The sequence below is a fragment of the Periplaneta americana genome, chromosome 15 (genome assembly GCF_040183065.1).
Source record: "Periplaneta americana isolate PAMFEO1 chromosome 15, P.americana_PAMFEO1_priV1, whole genome shotgun sequence".
Classification (NCBI taxonomy): domain Eukaryota; kingdom Metazoa; phylum Arthropoda; class Insecta; order Blattodea; family Blattidae; genus Periplaneta; species Periplaneta americana.
The window spans coordinates 49,896,336-49,911,127 of NC_091131.1; the positions used below are offsets into that span (position 1 = coordinate 49,896,336).

At 36.3% G+C, this 14,792-nt stretch overlaps 1 protein-coding gene across 3 annotated transcripts in view; it reads left to right on the top strand.

Annotated features, from left to right (window-relative positions):
• Positions 1–10,607: 10,607 nt before the first annotated feature.
• Positions 10,608–14,792, top strand: part of LOC138714894 (uncharacterized) — a 32,166-nt gene continuing 27,981 nt past the window's right edge. Inside the window, exons 1-2 of one of the 3 annotated variants that reach the window (XM_069847150.1) lie at positions 10,608–10,880; positions 13,077–13,327. In XM_069847150.1, coding sequence (XP_069703251.1) covers positions 10,841–10,880; positions 13,077–13,327 — 291 coding nt within the window. In that variant the 5' untranslated portion in view covers positions 10,608–10,840. Of the gene's footprint in view, positions 10,881–10,926; positions 11,083–13,076; positions 13,328–14,792 lie in introns of those variants that run through there. The other 2 variants (XM_069847151.1, XM_069847149.1) reach the window with 2 other exon arrangements.

The following is a 14,792-nucleotide window of genomic DNA, read 5'->3' on the forward strand; positions in this document are numbered from 1 at the left end:
AAACAGCTCCTACAGAGGAACAATTGCCATATGGCACTTTTGGAAAAGAAAGTGACCACCATTTTCTTGCCAACACTTTGAGCCACTTCATTTTCGTCAGTGGATTGTCATCTGAAAAGAGCCACACTGCCAAGTCTCTGGGTCAAATTGATAAATCATCACAAGTGACAATGTTCGAAATCTAATCCAGAGTTATCTTCCTCGAACCTTGCCAGCATTTCTTTGCACTATTCAACACGTGCACTTTTGTACATTTTGTTAAATTAAGAGGCATCCGTTGGGATGAAGGCTTCCTGATGCAAAGATTATTAAGCAGGATTTTGCACACTGCTGGTGATCCAGTCTGTAAGCTGCCTCAGCTTTCTTAAGTGTCACACAATTATTTTCACGCGCCATTTTTTCTGTAGCAAAAATTTTCTTCAGTCACTGTCATTGCCAGATGCACTCTCTCTCCTCTTCTTTCAGTGAAACTTGGTTCCTTTAAAATTCTTGGAACCACCAAAACATTGTTGCATGGAAGGAGCAAGATCTCCAAATGTCTGTCGCAACATTGAAGGCTTTGAGACTTGTTTAACGAATTTTTGAAATCATACAAAACCATCACGTGAAAGTGTTTTCTTTCCAGCTCAAACACACTAGTTATCAGTCAGCATGAGAGGTTGTTATCCCATGCCAGCTTTCATTTAAGTGGATCAACTTTCACTTTCCCTCATCACAGATCTTTTGTAGTGACCTTCGTATCACTGTTTATAGTTAAAAGAAGACATACATAAATGAAGTCATTGATATGTATCCAAATGAAAACATACTTTCGTTTTCTGGATTGCAAACTAAAGGAATTTGTATAATTTTTAAAGTAAGACATTTGACTTCACCTGTACATTATATGGTTTGAGTAGATATATGTTATTGGTATTGCACGAATACATATAAATAACTAACTATATATTGTAATCATTTCTCACATGATTTTTGTATGTACGAAACTTAGCATTTCTAAATACTTTGATTCATTAGTTCACTCAACCAAAAATTAAAAATAAAGTAGTAATTAATCTACCTTCAAAGAATAAATAAAAGGAAAATATTCTTAATCCAACACACAAGTCAGTTTGCAATAAGTGACCAGTACTGCAGTACAAATTGTTTAATAGAGCTTCTCCATTATCTGTTTCTGGCGAAAAGGAATCAATATTTATGCCAAATTTGCAACAAAAAGTAGAAATTATTATATGATAATTTCTTGTAAGAAAAAGTTTTTCTGTTGATACTATCTTAGTCTCAGTTTATTCTACTTACTGTAAAACAAGTAAACTCATTGGCTTTGATTTGGACTAGATCAACATTGTGTGTTTTTGATTTTGAAAAAAACACTTTTTTACTAAAGATATATTTCACGTGTGTCATTCCCAGGTGAATCAATTGGAGGTACTAAATACAAAGTCTGGTAAACAGTTAAGAGAAATCGCTCTGTACCAGACATGTCAGGCATAGGCATTTCTAGTCTTTAAACGATATGCAACAGTGGCATAGAATCTCTTTTTTAAGAGTATGCTTGCATACTATTCTGTGAGCAAAAGGTCTCTAGACTCCTTGTCAGAGGGTACAATATGCCTGTGCTTCACATCCCTGTTCTACAGGTAGGGCCATAAGTCACGTTACTCCTGTAATATTTTTACATGGCATCGTATTCAGTTACAGTAGAACCCCGATTATGTGACACACTATTAACTGATTGACGGATTATCTGACTATCTTTCTCTCACTTTTTTTTTTTTTTTTTTTTTTGCGACAGAAACATATGAAGTACTACTCTGTACGTTATATTAGTAGTTTTTTTTTTTTTAGAGAGTTTTATTACAAGTCTTAATACTTACTATCCAGTTTGGTCTACTGTTGAGTTGCTGTACTGTACAACTTCTATATAAAATGTATTCCATGAGTGTGAAAAGGAAACGTTTTTTGATAAGTACCTATCGAAACAATGCAAATAATTGAGTGATTTGGGGAAAGAGAAACTGTGGCTCATCTCGCATCAGAATACGAGACTGATGTTACAACTGTGCGCGATTTAATAAAAATCTAGGATAAAGTGTATAGAGTATGTAAATCTACAACATGAGACCTCTAGGCCTACTATTCCTATCTTTCCGCTGACAGCTATTACAAGAAGTTTCCTTTCCCCTTAAAAGCACGTCGTTGACAACTGAACTTAAATAGTGAATTTCTGATCCACTACCTTGCATGTTAAACATAAGACCACTGAGAAAATGACGAAACTTCAGCCCTTATTCACTTAATTTACGAAAATATTTTATGGTACGGATTATCCGATTTTTTCGATTAACCGTCCAGTCCACCCCTTTCATTTCCACAGATAATAGAGGTTCTACTGTCATGATAATGACGATGCACACACATTTCTGGATAAATAATTTATGAGTCATTAGTTGTTAAATAAACAAATTAAGGAGGGTAATGTGACTTATGGCCCATGCTGTATACAGACAGAATGTGCAGAATCACACTTTAGTGTCAGGAATGCGGGCACGATGTAATTCCAGGCAACTCTCGAATTTGATATTTTGCAGCATCACAGTACATAAAGTCAGTATTTTGTGAAAGATCATTCTGTTTATCTTTCTCAATACTTCCCTGAGGAAATGGACATTATTGATCTGGTCATTCAGAAGAACAACAACTTTGCCCAGTCCAAAAATATTATTTTATCGATGATAACAGATGAAAGTACATTCAGCAGCTAGCCTTCAAAAGGATTATAGCAACAAGAAACACTTTGCATTCTGCCATTGATGTGAGAATTTTCCATACATCAGAAGTGAATTTTCAAGCAAAAGAATATTCTGTACATGTTGACTGGCAAAACACAGACACACAAACCATCAATAATAAAGAATATAACAGAAGTTTCTATGTTGCATACAATAAATTCACGCAAGGAGCTGAACATTGATATATCCAAATTTTAGGATTGTCAGCCATCTGATTTTGAACTGGACAGTTCGACTTATAGTGTACAGTAGCGTGCAAATTAATTCGAACACGACATATTTTTACATTTTCTGTCATTGTTGGCCTCACAGCTGCTCATACCGCTTTAATTGACATCTGTAGTACGTGTAATTCCATTGTTGAAGGTCTGTCATTTTTTTTTTTGTAATATGTGACATTTTGCCTGTCGTTTTGTACTTATAAGCATTTCAGTTGTGTTGAAAACTTAATACTGCAATCCTGTGTACATTCTGTCGTCTTCACAAATGGATACAACTCCACGAAAACGGTCTAAAATTATAACATTAGCAGAGCATTCTTCTATGACACAGAGGCAAATTGCTGCAGAATGTCACATTGGTTTGGCTACTGTTAATTCGATCATAAAACGATACAGGGAGACTGGATCCATCACACCCCAGAAAAAAGGAAACTGTGGCCGGAAAAGGAAGACTTCACCTGCATATGATCGTTTAATTGTCAGGAAAAGTAAATTAAATCCTAGACTAACTGCTCTCGACTTAACCTGCGAGTTAATGGCTACCACTGGGGCGAATACTCACGTCACAACAGTACGGCGTAGGCTTTTGGAAGCTGGACGAAGGGCTTGTAAGCCTATTAAGAAGCAACTGCTAACCCCTGTTATGTGCAAAAAATGCTTAATGTGGGCAAAATTACATCAACACTGGACAGTGAATGACTGGAAGAATGTACTTTTTTCCGATGAGTCTCATTTCGAGGTCCACAGCCACCGTGTTTCTTACGTACGGAAAGGATCCGAAAAAGTAACAGCAGCTCATCTCCAACAAGCACCCAAATACCCCCCTAAAGTAATATTTTGGGGTTGTTTTACACATGAAGGTCCTGGAGCATTAATACCTATCAAGGGAATGATGAATTCTGACAAATATATTCACTTATTGGAAACCAGAATCGTACCCCAGCTGCAAAAATCATTTCCTGATGGTAGAGGTGTGTTCCAACAAGACCTGGCACCATGCCATACGTCTCGAAAAACTACAGAATTCTTCAACAAGAAGAATATTCAGGTACTCCCCTGGCCAGGCAACTCACCCGACATCAACCCCATTGAGAACTTGTGGTCAATTTGCAAAAGAAGAATGCAAAAAATGGATTGTTCTACAAAGGAGAAGATGATTTCTGCCCTCATTGGTGTATGGTTTCGTGATGAAGAAATGAAGAATATTTGTGGGAAATTAGTGGAATCCATGCCAAATCGTCTCAGAGCTGTTATTAGGAACAAGGGAGGCCACATAGATTACTGAGGTATGTCTTAGATCCTTTTTTTATCCCGTTTGAGTGTTTTTGCATAAGTAATTACGTTGTTCAGATTAATTTGCACGCCACTGTAAGTGTTCAGTCACATGATTGAACCCAGTGTCCAGTTTTAGAAGCTTTCCTCAACAAGTTATACTAAGGTGAATGAATCAAAGAACTTATTGCACATTATAGTTCAAGTAGTGTTATAAATTTCTACTAGCAGTGCGTTTCCAGTGTGATATTTTAGCATTATGAAGGTGATTTAGACAAAAGCTAGAAACCGTATGAAAGTTGAATTATTAGTGAGGGCTGAACTTTTTGTTATTAACTTTGACATGACTTGTGGTGATTTGCTGAAATATGCAAAGTGCCAACAAAAGATTATCAGGGCACTAAGAATAGGGTTGCCAGATTTTAAAACTATCAAAGAGGGACTTTTACTGCAGTTGATATATAAGTGACTTAATAATGTATTAATACAGTGTAGCCTATGTATGTATAAGATGATTATTAAAGAATTACTTTTCCAAGATTTTAATGAATATTTATCATTACATTTGTTACAATTTGTAATACTGTATCATTTAATGTGACAATTTAATATTACAACGAAAAAAAAAAAAAGTAACATTTAGATTAACATACGAGGGTAATTCCAAAAGTAAAGTCTCCTATTTTCTAAAACAGATTAAGACATGTTTATTTTCAATCCTGTTTACATATTTTCAAGCTTGAACATTTATTCATTTTTCTACATAATCGCCATTTCGATCGATGAACTTTTGTAGGTACATTGGTAATTTTTGTATGCCCATGTCATACCAGTTCACCACCATGCTGTTGAGGAAGCATTGAATCACATCCTTCACCTCATTGTTGTCGAAGCGCATTCTGACAAATGTTCTTTCAATTTTGGAAACTGGTGGTAGTCACTGGGTGCCAAGTCCAGACTATAGGGTGAGTGGGTGATGATGTCCATCCAAACTGTTGCAGGAGAGCGACGGTTTTGTGGGCAGTGTGGGGTCGAGCATTGTCGTGGACAATGCTTACGCCCTTGCTCAACATTCCTCTTCTCCCATTCTGAATCACCCGCCTGAGTTTTGTCAGTATTTCACAATACCTGTCAGCATTTATTGTGGTCTCAGTAGCCATGAAGTCGACCAACAATACCCTCTTTTCGATCCCAAAACACAGTTGCCATGACTTTACCGGCAGACTGTGCTTGCTTGAATTTTTGCGGTTTAGGCGAAGAGGAATGCAGCCACTGACGTGATTATTGTTTGGTCTCGGGTGTGAAGTGGTATGCCCAGGTTTCATTGCCCGTGACAATGAAATCCAAAAAGTTATCCTGTTCGTCTGCATAGCAGCAGAGAAATTCACGGGCAGAGTCCACTCTTTGCCATTTGTAGTCTTCTGTGAGCATTCGTGGGATCCATTTTGTGCACACCTTCCGATATTGCAACTTGTCCGTCAAAATCCGATAAATGGTGGTTCGAGAAACCTCAGGAATCAAAACACAGAGCTCATCCAGAGAGACCCAACGATCTTTAAGCATGGTTTGCTCAACCTTCGTGATTGTCTCGTTGCAAGTTGATGGTCTCCCGCTCCGTTTTTTGTCGTGAATGTCAGTACTACCACATGCAAAGTCCCTATACCACTTGCGAACGTTTTTGACATCCATGCAAGACTTGCCATACACTTCCGTCAATTGACAGTGAATGTCAATCAATGTATTGCTTTTTGAATTCAAAAACCGAATAACTGCTTGAACTTGCAATATCAGAAAGTGTGCACAAGACGGATCCCACGAATGCTCACAGAAGACTACAAACGACAGAGTGGACTCTGCCCGTGAATTTCTGACACTGACAAAACTCAGGCGGGTGATTCAGAATGGGAGAAGAGGAATGTTGAGCAAGGGCGTAAGCATTGTCCACGACAATGCTCGACCCCACACTGCCCACAAAACCGTTTCTCTCCTGCAACAGTTTAGATGAGACATCATCACCCACTCACCCTATAGTCCGGACTTGGCACCCAGTGTCTACCACCTGTTTCTGAAGTTGAAAGAACATTTGTCCAGAATGCGCTTCAACAACGACGAGGTGAAAGATGCGATTCAATGCTTCCTCAGCAGCATGGCCGTGAACTGGTATGATATGGGCATACAAAAATTACCAGTGTGCCTACAAAAGTGCATCGATCGAAATGGCGATTATGTAGAAAAATTAATAAATATTCAAGCTTGAAAATATGTAAACAGGATTGAAAATAAACATGTCTTTATCTGTTTTAAAAAATAGGAGACCTTACTTTTGGAATCGCCCTCATATAAATATCAGTGTACAAACTTAAAGTGGTTAGGAGAATATTCTCCTAAATATGCATACCCCTGAAATCTGAAGATAGTGCATTTGTTTCGCGTTGTGCACGAATTTCAATTCTGCATCCCATGCCGATGGGATACGGGAAAATTTCCTGAAAATCAGGAATGTTCCATCATATCGGGACATCTGGCAACTCTAAGTAAGAGGTTCTTCCATGTACAGTTTCAAGAACTACCTTGTCAATAAATATGGTATGTACCTCAAAATATATATTCTAACATATTGTACTGTTATGCAGCTACAGATTTTATCATTTAAAGTAAAATGTAAAAAAGTCTTGTGTGCTACTTTAATATGAAACCGAAAACTTCGAGTTTTCTTACATGTTAGAGCTGGGAACCCTAGTGCTGTATCCGATTTTGCCCCGTTGTCAAGTTATGCCATAGTATAAATGTCCGGTTTTTCTGTATTTTGGAGTTGACATAGTAATTTAATTTTTGAAATGTATTGCGTTGTAAACAGTACGAGTAGCACATGTAACTGGCTGATTCATATCAGTAAAGCAGAGAAATGTCAGAAACAGACTGAAAACTGAAGATTCTATACTGTGAATAGGTTGGATCAGATAGAGCTAAGGTAAACATGTGGAGAGACAAAATGAAGCTTTATAGGGGCCTCTGAATTCCTTTAACCAGCCATGGTCTGATTATTATTCTTTTTTGCGGAGGTGAGAGCTGAAGGCTTATTGTGCTTACCACTCCTATTCTGTGAATGATTGGGTAGCAGAATGGCCGTGCTCTTGTACAAGTACAGCATGCCACATGGTAAACTTAACCCGGGCTATTGTATGGATGATGGCAAAATGAGTCCGAGGTCCAATGCCGAAAGTTACCAGCAATTCTGCTTCAATTGATTGAGGGAACACCCCGGGAAAAAATCTCCAACCAGGTAATTTATACCAACCACGATTTGAACCTGGCCTGCTTATTTCACTGTCAGACGTACTGACAGTTACTCCACAGTGGTGGATGTTTGATCGGTTTGGTGTGGATGATTATGGTTATGAAACTCCTTTGCCTTCATGGTGGTATTCTTTTAGTTTCTCATGTTTATTCAAAAAGTTACAAGCGAATCTAATGTAGCATTTTTTTTTTCTTTTCCCACCACTCGTCACGTGGTTGGCGGTCCGCCATGCCGAATATGATTTTTTTTAAGTGGTGAGTACTTGACTTTTCATCTTTCGCCAGTATGAATTCAGTTGTGTAGACCAATTTACAGACAGAATCGTAGCCTAGGGTGCGCCGTAGGAGGCTGGTCTACATTGCATCCACGATGAGATTGAGCACGGCTATTGGATGGAGATTTGCTCGCATGCCACGGAAATCGGAGCTCCCAGAGAAAACCCCTGTGTTACCTAGACTACGAGCTTGTCCAACACAGGTTGTAAATCGGGGGCACACCTGGGTTCGAACTCGGATCCATATGATAACGTCCAGCGCTACAGTCTATATCACTGTTGCGGCAAATATGAAAACATAACGTAAAAACATATTCGTCCAAAGGGAATCAATGAACATATAGACATGTTTGCCTATAACAAAAATCGATTTATATAGTGGAGAAATCCCCTCATTCATGACATGTTTATGACACTCCTCCTAAAATTCCCTTAAGTAAGAAATGTTGTGTTCTTGTATCCCCCATGAAAATGTAAATTCCTCATGAATGTTGTGAAAGACAGGATCGTAAATTTTGATTTCAACCGCTTAATCCACTGCCATCGTGATCTAAACCAGGCCGTAATGCAGGATGTGTGACGTCACTCGATGGGTCGGGCTTTTCTATTTGAGTATACGGAGCTGAGTGAAATATATTACTTTAATGCGTGTCAGTGCTCAATTTTTTAGTGTAATGTGTGTATAAGATACGTTCACTTCTTATTGCATAATATGTTGCAGAAATAATTACAAAACTGTGTTATTTTAATGTGAACGGAGTTTTAAATGTTAACATAACCTGTTTGCATCAACATTTTAAGTTTGGAATGGAAGCTATTTTGAGATTTAATAAAGAAGAATTATTTATATGGGTGATTTTAATTTAGCACATCTATCTTCCTTACTTGTAGGTAGAAAATTTACCACAGTCCCTCCTATGAAATTAGTGTAGGTACGTACGGTTGTGTGTTACTTCATTTGGTAGGTTAGATAAATAGAATTCAATACGACCCAGTATAGTGGGGAACAAATAAATAATACAATTAAATTGTTATTCAATGTAATGTGTGCATAAGTTCCGGCTAGTTCCATTTATTTGTTGCATAATGTGGCAGGAATAATTATAAAACTGTGTTATTTTTATGTGAAGAGAATTCACCATGTTAACATAACCTATTTGCGCCAACATTTCAAGTTGAGAACGAAAGATATTGTGAGATTTAATAAAGAAAAATATATTTAGGATAAACTTCAGAACACGGTTATCTTCCTTACTTGTAGGTAAAAAATTCACCACAGTCCTCCTATGAAATGTACATTCGGTTATATTAACTAGGGTTAAACGAGCGCTGAGGTATAATTCCTGTAACTTCTGAACTGAAAACAGTTGAATTTATTTTTTGTGGAGATGCATTTCATCCTCTAAGCAAGGCATAATAAAAGCCTGAATTAACCGAACTAATTAGTATATGCAAGGTGTATGAATACGAAGGGAACTACCTCAGCGCTAGTTTAGCCCTGGTAACATATTAAACTAATCAGACTGGAGTACCGTATGAAACGAATAAATACAATTGAAGTGTAGACAAATTGCATTTACAAGTTATACGTAGCGTTATGCTAAATTATGATGCATAATTGCGAATATAGAAATAAGGCAAGTACTGATAGAGTAAATATAACCTATAATGTCAGTAAACATAATCTATAATGTCAACACATCAAAATATGCGTGCGATGCAACTGAAAATTGTTGAAACGTGCTCAAATGAATGTGCAAGAATTTCGTAATGAAGCGAGCGTGCTTTATTTCAATTAATTACAATACTAGACACTGTAACAGTAATGAAAACTATAAGGTATAATTTTTCATAATATATAATATATATATATATATATATATATATATATATATGTATCTCGCTTTTAGTTCAAATTGTGTATATTATCAAACGTATTATTTATAACGTAGATTATTCACACATAAGAAGAGCGCAATAATTTAAATTTAATAAAACAAATACGGTAAACTAACAATAATGGATTAGACAAGAGTAACATCAGTAACGCTGCACTTAGGCCTAATCATAATTTACTTTACATCCCAGTCAATGTTTCACTTTCATGTGTACATTATTACACATGTTTACTGTTTATAACACCAAAAATTCACTTAACAACATAAGGGCGCAATATTTAATCGAAATAAAGGCAGGTATTACACATACGAACTTTGCCTGCAACAACATAATTTTCACACCAAAAATAATATTATACCTTACGTTGCAAGTGAATTGTGTCTCAAGTGTCTCACAGTCACTGTTTAAAATTTTACTGACGCGATTACACTGCATTTCAGAGAAATATATGTTATTTTTCATGTACTGCAACTAATGTATATGGTTGAAAGACCGCCCTTCGCGATCAGCTGTTAAGCGAGTCACGTGGTCTGCCTTACGGCCTGTATTAGATCACGACGGCAGTGGCTTAATCACATCGCACGCGATGGATCAGTTATGAAATATGTTATCGTAATTGAACTAGCGAGATCACACCGTTGGCACCACTGATTAAACATTATATACAATATTTAAATGAATCATAGGTTCCAATTGAAAGCACGCCAATTATCCACCCCAAAACCTCCGAAAAAATATATGCACCTGGTACTGCCTTTACCTCTAACCCATGATCACTATGTGATCAGGACTATAGCGTATCAGAAGTCACAATCAGGTAGCAGTAGCAAAAATTTACAGCGAGTAGAGAATTTTGCTATGCTTGTCGGGAAATTTTTACCAATGGTACCCGCAATTTCTGAAGAAGAAAAAATTGCAGAAAGCACACTAAACTACGAAATGTACGGGAATATTGGTTAATAGCCACAAGCATAAGTTCGATAATACTTACTTAAAGAAGTAATTGTGTTATATAAATAGAAAGAAATACTCAAGTGAAAAAAAGTTAGCGCAAATTGTCTTACATTACAATACTGCTCTAAATATGTACAAAGCTACGTGGAAAGTAGACGAAAATGATGAAGGTACAAGAGGTTATGTTTGTCATGTCACAAGTTTACGCATCCGTTAAGTATAATCAGAACATTGATTATATTGATGATGCCTTAATATTATAGTAAATAACAGTTCTTGGAAAACATACATTATCTAATCTATGTACACATTCTTGAATGGTTGATGTAGAATTAAGTGGCAAACGCATTGGAACAGCTGTAGAATACCACGGTAAAGTAGTTTGAGTCGCACATTCAAGACTTGCAATAGACTTATGGTAAATTAAAAATATAATTAAATTTATAGAATAAATGTAGAAATCGCCCACATGATTTCGGGACATTCCGCGTCTTATTTACTGGCTATATTACAGTTATAGAAACTTCAATATCATCCAACACCACACACGGGCCTGATATCTGATTTGCGGTGCGTTTTTCTATACTAGAGTGGTGTGTTACAATTTTGAGGTTTTTTTCTCCCTTGTGTTGCGTGCGAGGATATCGAAGTTTCACCGTAAAGTTTACTTGTGATATTCTTGCAGCCAGTTCTTATCGTTTCTGGATTGTAGATGGCAAATGTGTACGGAATTTTTTTTACGTACATTAATAAGGAAAAAATGGGGTCAATGTTACTTATGTCCCGCCCACTATAGAGACAGAGGCCAATTTTACACATATTTAGTATAACTTGTTGCTTCTTTGACAGGTTAGGTTTGGTTAGTTTAGGTTTTTGTTATAGCCTACCTTGCATATACGATTATAGCGCAACATTGGCAGTGATAAAAGTGAAATATTCGTTCAGTGGGCGTTGGATACTCTACATTCACCGGACAAGTTACTCCGTTGAGGTTTTTTCCGGGATTTTCCCTCGACCCATTAAGAGCAAATGCTGGGTGATTTTCGGCGCTGGACCTGGACTTATTTCGCTGGCATGACCACCTTTATCTCCCACTCAGACACTAGATAGACATAGGTGTTGATAAAGCGTCATAATATAACCCAATTAAAAAAACATGTCAGAAGATATTTTTACACAATCTCCATAGGGCTTCCACTTTGCTGAGAAGTCCAGGATGAATTACTAGTATTGCATCTCTGTTACATTGCTTATAAGTTGCCTTTCTTCTTCATAGTTACACAAAAATTAGAGCACCTGTTCCTCTTCGAAATAACAGAATCAAGGTTAAACCACAGTCTAGTATATACAGTCACGAAGCTCAATACGTAGTAAATATGCGTCCATAGATAGTTGCTAACCACTAGGATCGCTAATATCGTCTCATTATAAACAATGCGAAATAGTACCTGCACAGTCTATTGTTCCTAGCACCCTCACAACTCAAGTTTCGTGACTGTATCTACTAGACTGTGGTTAAAGTATGGTTTTATTTGTGGCTCGGCTATTAAATCAAAGCTTCGTAATTTAGACCCTATCCACAATCAAAGCTTGAATTGCAATGGTGGCTTTCCGAACTAGTTGGCTATATAGGTTTTATTGCGATTGTGAGTCAGGGTAACCCTCTCTTCAGTGGTGGCCAAATTATCAGCTGCGCTCGTATAGTTTAAAACTTGTTTTTGAGTGGGTTATTTTACGACCCTTTTTTCAACTGCTGTGGTTATATAGCATCTGAATGATATGAATGTGATAATGCCAGCGAAATGAGTCCATTGTCCAGCACTGAAAGTTACCCAGCATTTGCTCTTAATGTAAGTTCATTATCTCCAAATTTAATCTCTCTGTCTGTGACAAACTGCTGTGTTGGGCTATAATAGAAAAGTACTTAACAATGAAGAAATGGGAGTTAACTGCGTAACAGTTGTGAAGAGTAACGTCAGTGTTGTACATTTATCAATAATCACGGTAACGATAAACAGCGTGGAAAAACAATGTAAGTATTGGGCCATTAAACTTTACCATTACATAGAAACAAACCTAACCTAACCTTTTAACCGTGAGGATCTGGTGGCTAGCCATCATAACAATGTTTTGAGATCAATATATTAGCTTCAGTTTATTCTAAATTGGTTGTTACTGAAATTGTGTGTTTTATTAAATATCAAACTGTAATATTTTTCATGTCTAGATATTGTGATAGTAGGCCTGTTTCAGTAATTCCCTGTATTGTTATTTATTTTTATTATTTTCCATGTTGAGCCTGAAGATAGTAATATTTTCCTATGTGAAGTAGGTAATATTGTGTTTTATGAAGTAATTTTTTTCAGCTGTTTTTATTGATGCTGAAGAGGATACATCTGAAAGAAGTGAGAAGTACACATACAGTTATTGGTCTTACTTACCAGACCTGATATTAGAGAAGGTCTTTTCATATTTGTCCATGAGGGAACGTTATTATGCTTCAATGGTATGCCGAACTTGGTACAGAGCATTTCATCTTCCATATGTCTGGAATACTTTCGTTTTGGATGATTCAAGTCTAACAAGAAGGAAATTTAATTATTACTATGGTTGGCAGGTAAATTTTAAATTACTATGTCATCAAATACGGTAACAACTTTATTTTGTACACTCTGTATAATATAGATGTAGGTATATGACATTCTCAGAATTATAAGTGCACTACATAAAAAAAAAAAAAAATTATGACGGATTCCTATGTCTGTTGACTTTCCCCCAACAATGTGCAGCGTTTGCATGCTGAATCACTAATTGTCAATCACAGTGTGACTTGTAATTCGAGCTGTCATTTGTACTGTAGGTGAGCAGGTGAGTGATTTTTAAGGTTGGATGGATGAGAAATAGCATTTGTTACTGAATTGCTTATTAATGTTTATATTTTTTGGATGTAGGACCTTGAAATTTGAAATATTAGTTTAAAACAGGATTTTCTGTACATTGTTTTTTTTTTTTTTTTTTTTTTTTTTTTTTTTTTTTTTTTTTTTTCCAGAATTTTATGAATAATAGTTTTTATTTTTCAAATTATTTAAAACATTATGTATCTTTTTTCTAAACATTTGTTAAACCAATAAACCTAAAACTTTGTACATGTGCTACCCGTACCTAAAATAACATTTCCCTGCAACCAAATATTTTATTTTGGCTTTATATTATTAAAAAAAGAATTAGGTATGAAACACTTTTTTAAATATTTTTTTCTTGTTTTGTAATGTTAAAAACTTACAAATATTAACAAAACAACATTTTGTTGCAGGGATCATAGATAATACAGTTTTATGTTTGTGTGCATAATTTCATATTTTTACTCCTCACTCAATAAAAGAATTGTATTCCAATGGATACCATCCCATTGTGGAATCCTGGGAAACGAGAATGTGGATGCATTAGCAAAGAAGGGCAGCACTGCTACTTACAGACCTGTTACTAAATCTACGTATTACTCTGTGAAAAGATTTATTAAATCTACATATTAGACTTCAACAAAAAAAAATTGATAACACAATCTCAAGGGAAAAATTGGAACTCTCTGCATCATAATCCACAGTTAATTCCCGATTTACCAAGAAAATCGTCTGTAGCTGCATTTAGATTGGCAACAGGCCGTGACTGTTTGGCCAAACACCTGCATAGAATTGGAATATATCAGTCCCCAAACTGCCCATTGTGCAATTCAAACCAAGAAATGGATTCGGAACACCTCAAAATCTATGCTTCAGTGGCTGACCATGATAATATCTTTAAAAAATATTGGAGTGCAAGAGGTCAAATGACTTCATTGTCAAACTTGACAAATTGAAGTAAACTCTGGTTTGATAACTTAGAGCTCTAATTGCTAGGAAAGCAAGAGATTTAGGGAAAGAGAGATGAGCTCAGTGTTGTCCGATCAACTGCAACTCATACAGTAAATAAAAACACAAGCTATAGAATGAAATCAGCATCATTGAGGTTGTAGGCACATTGCACCACAGGTCCACTTCAGTTTGTCACACCTGCTAAGAGAAAATATTTGTGATTGGCTGGTC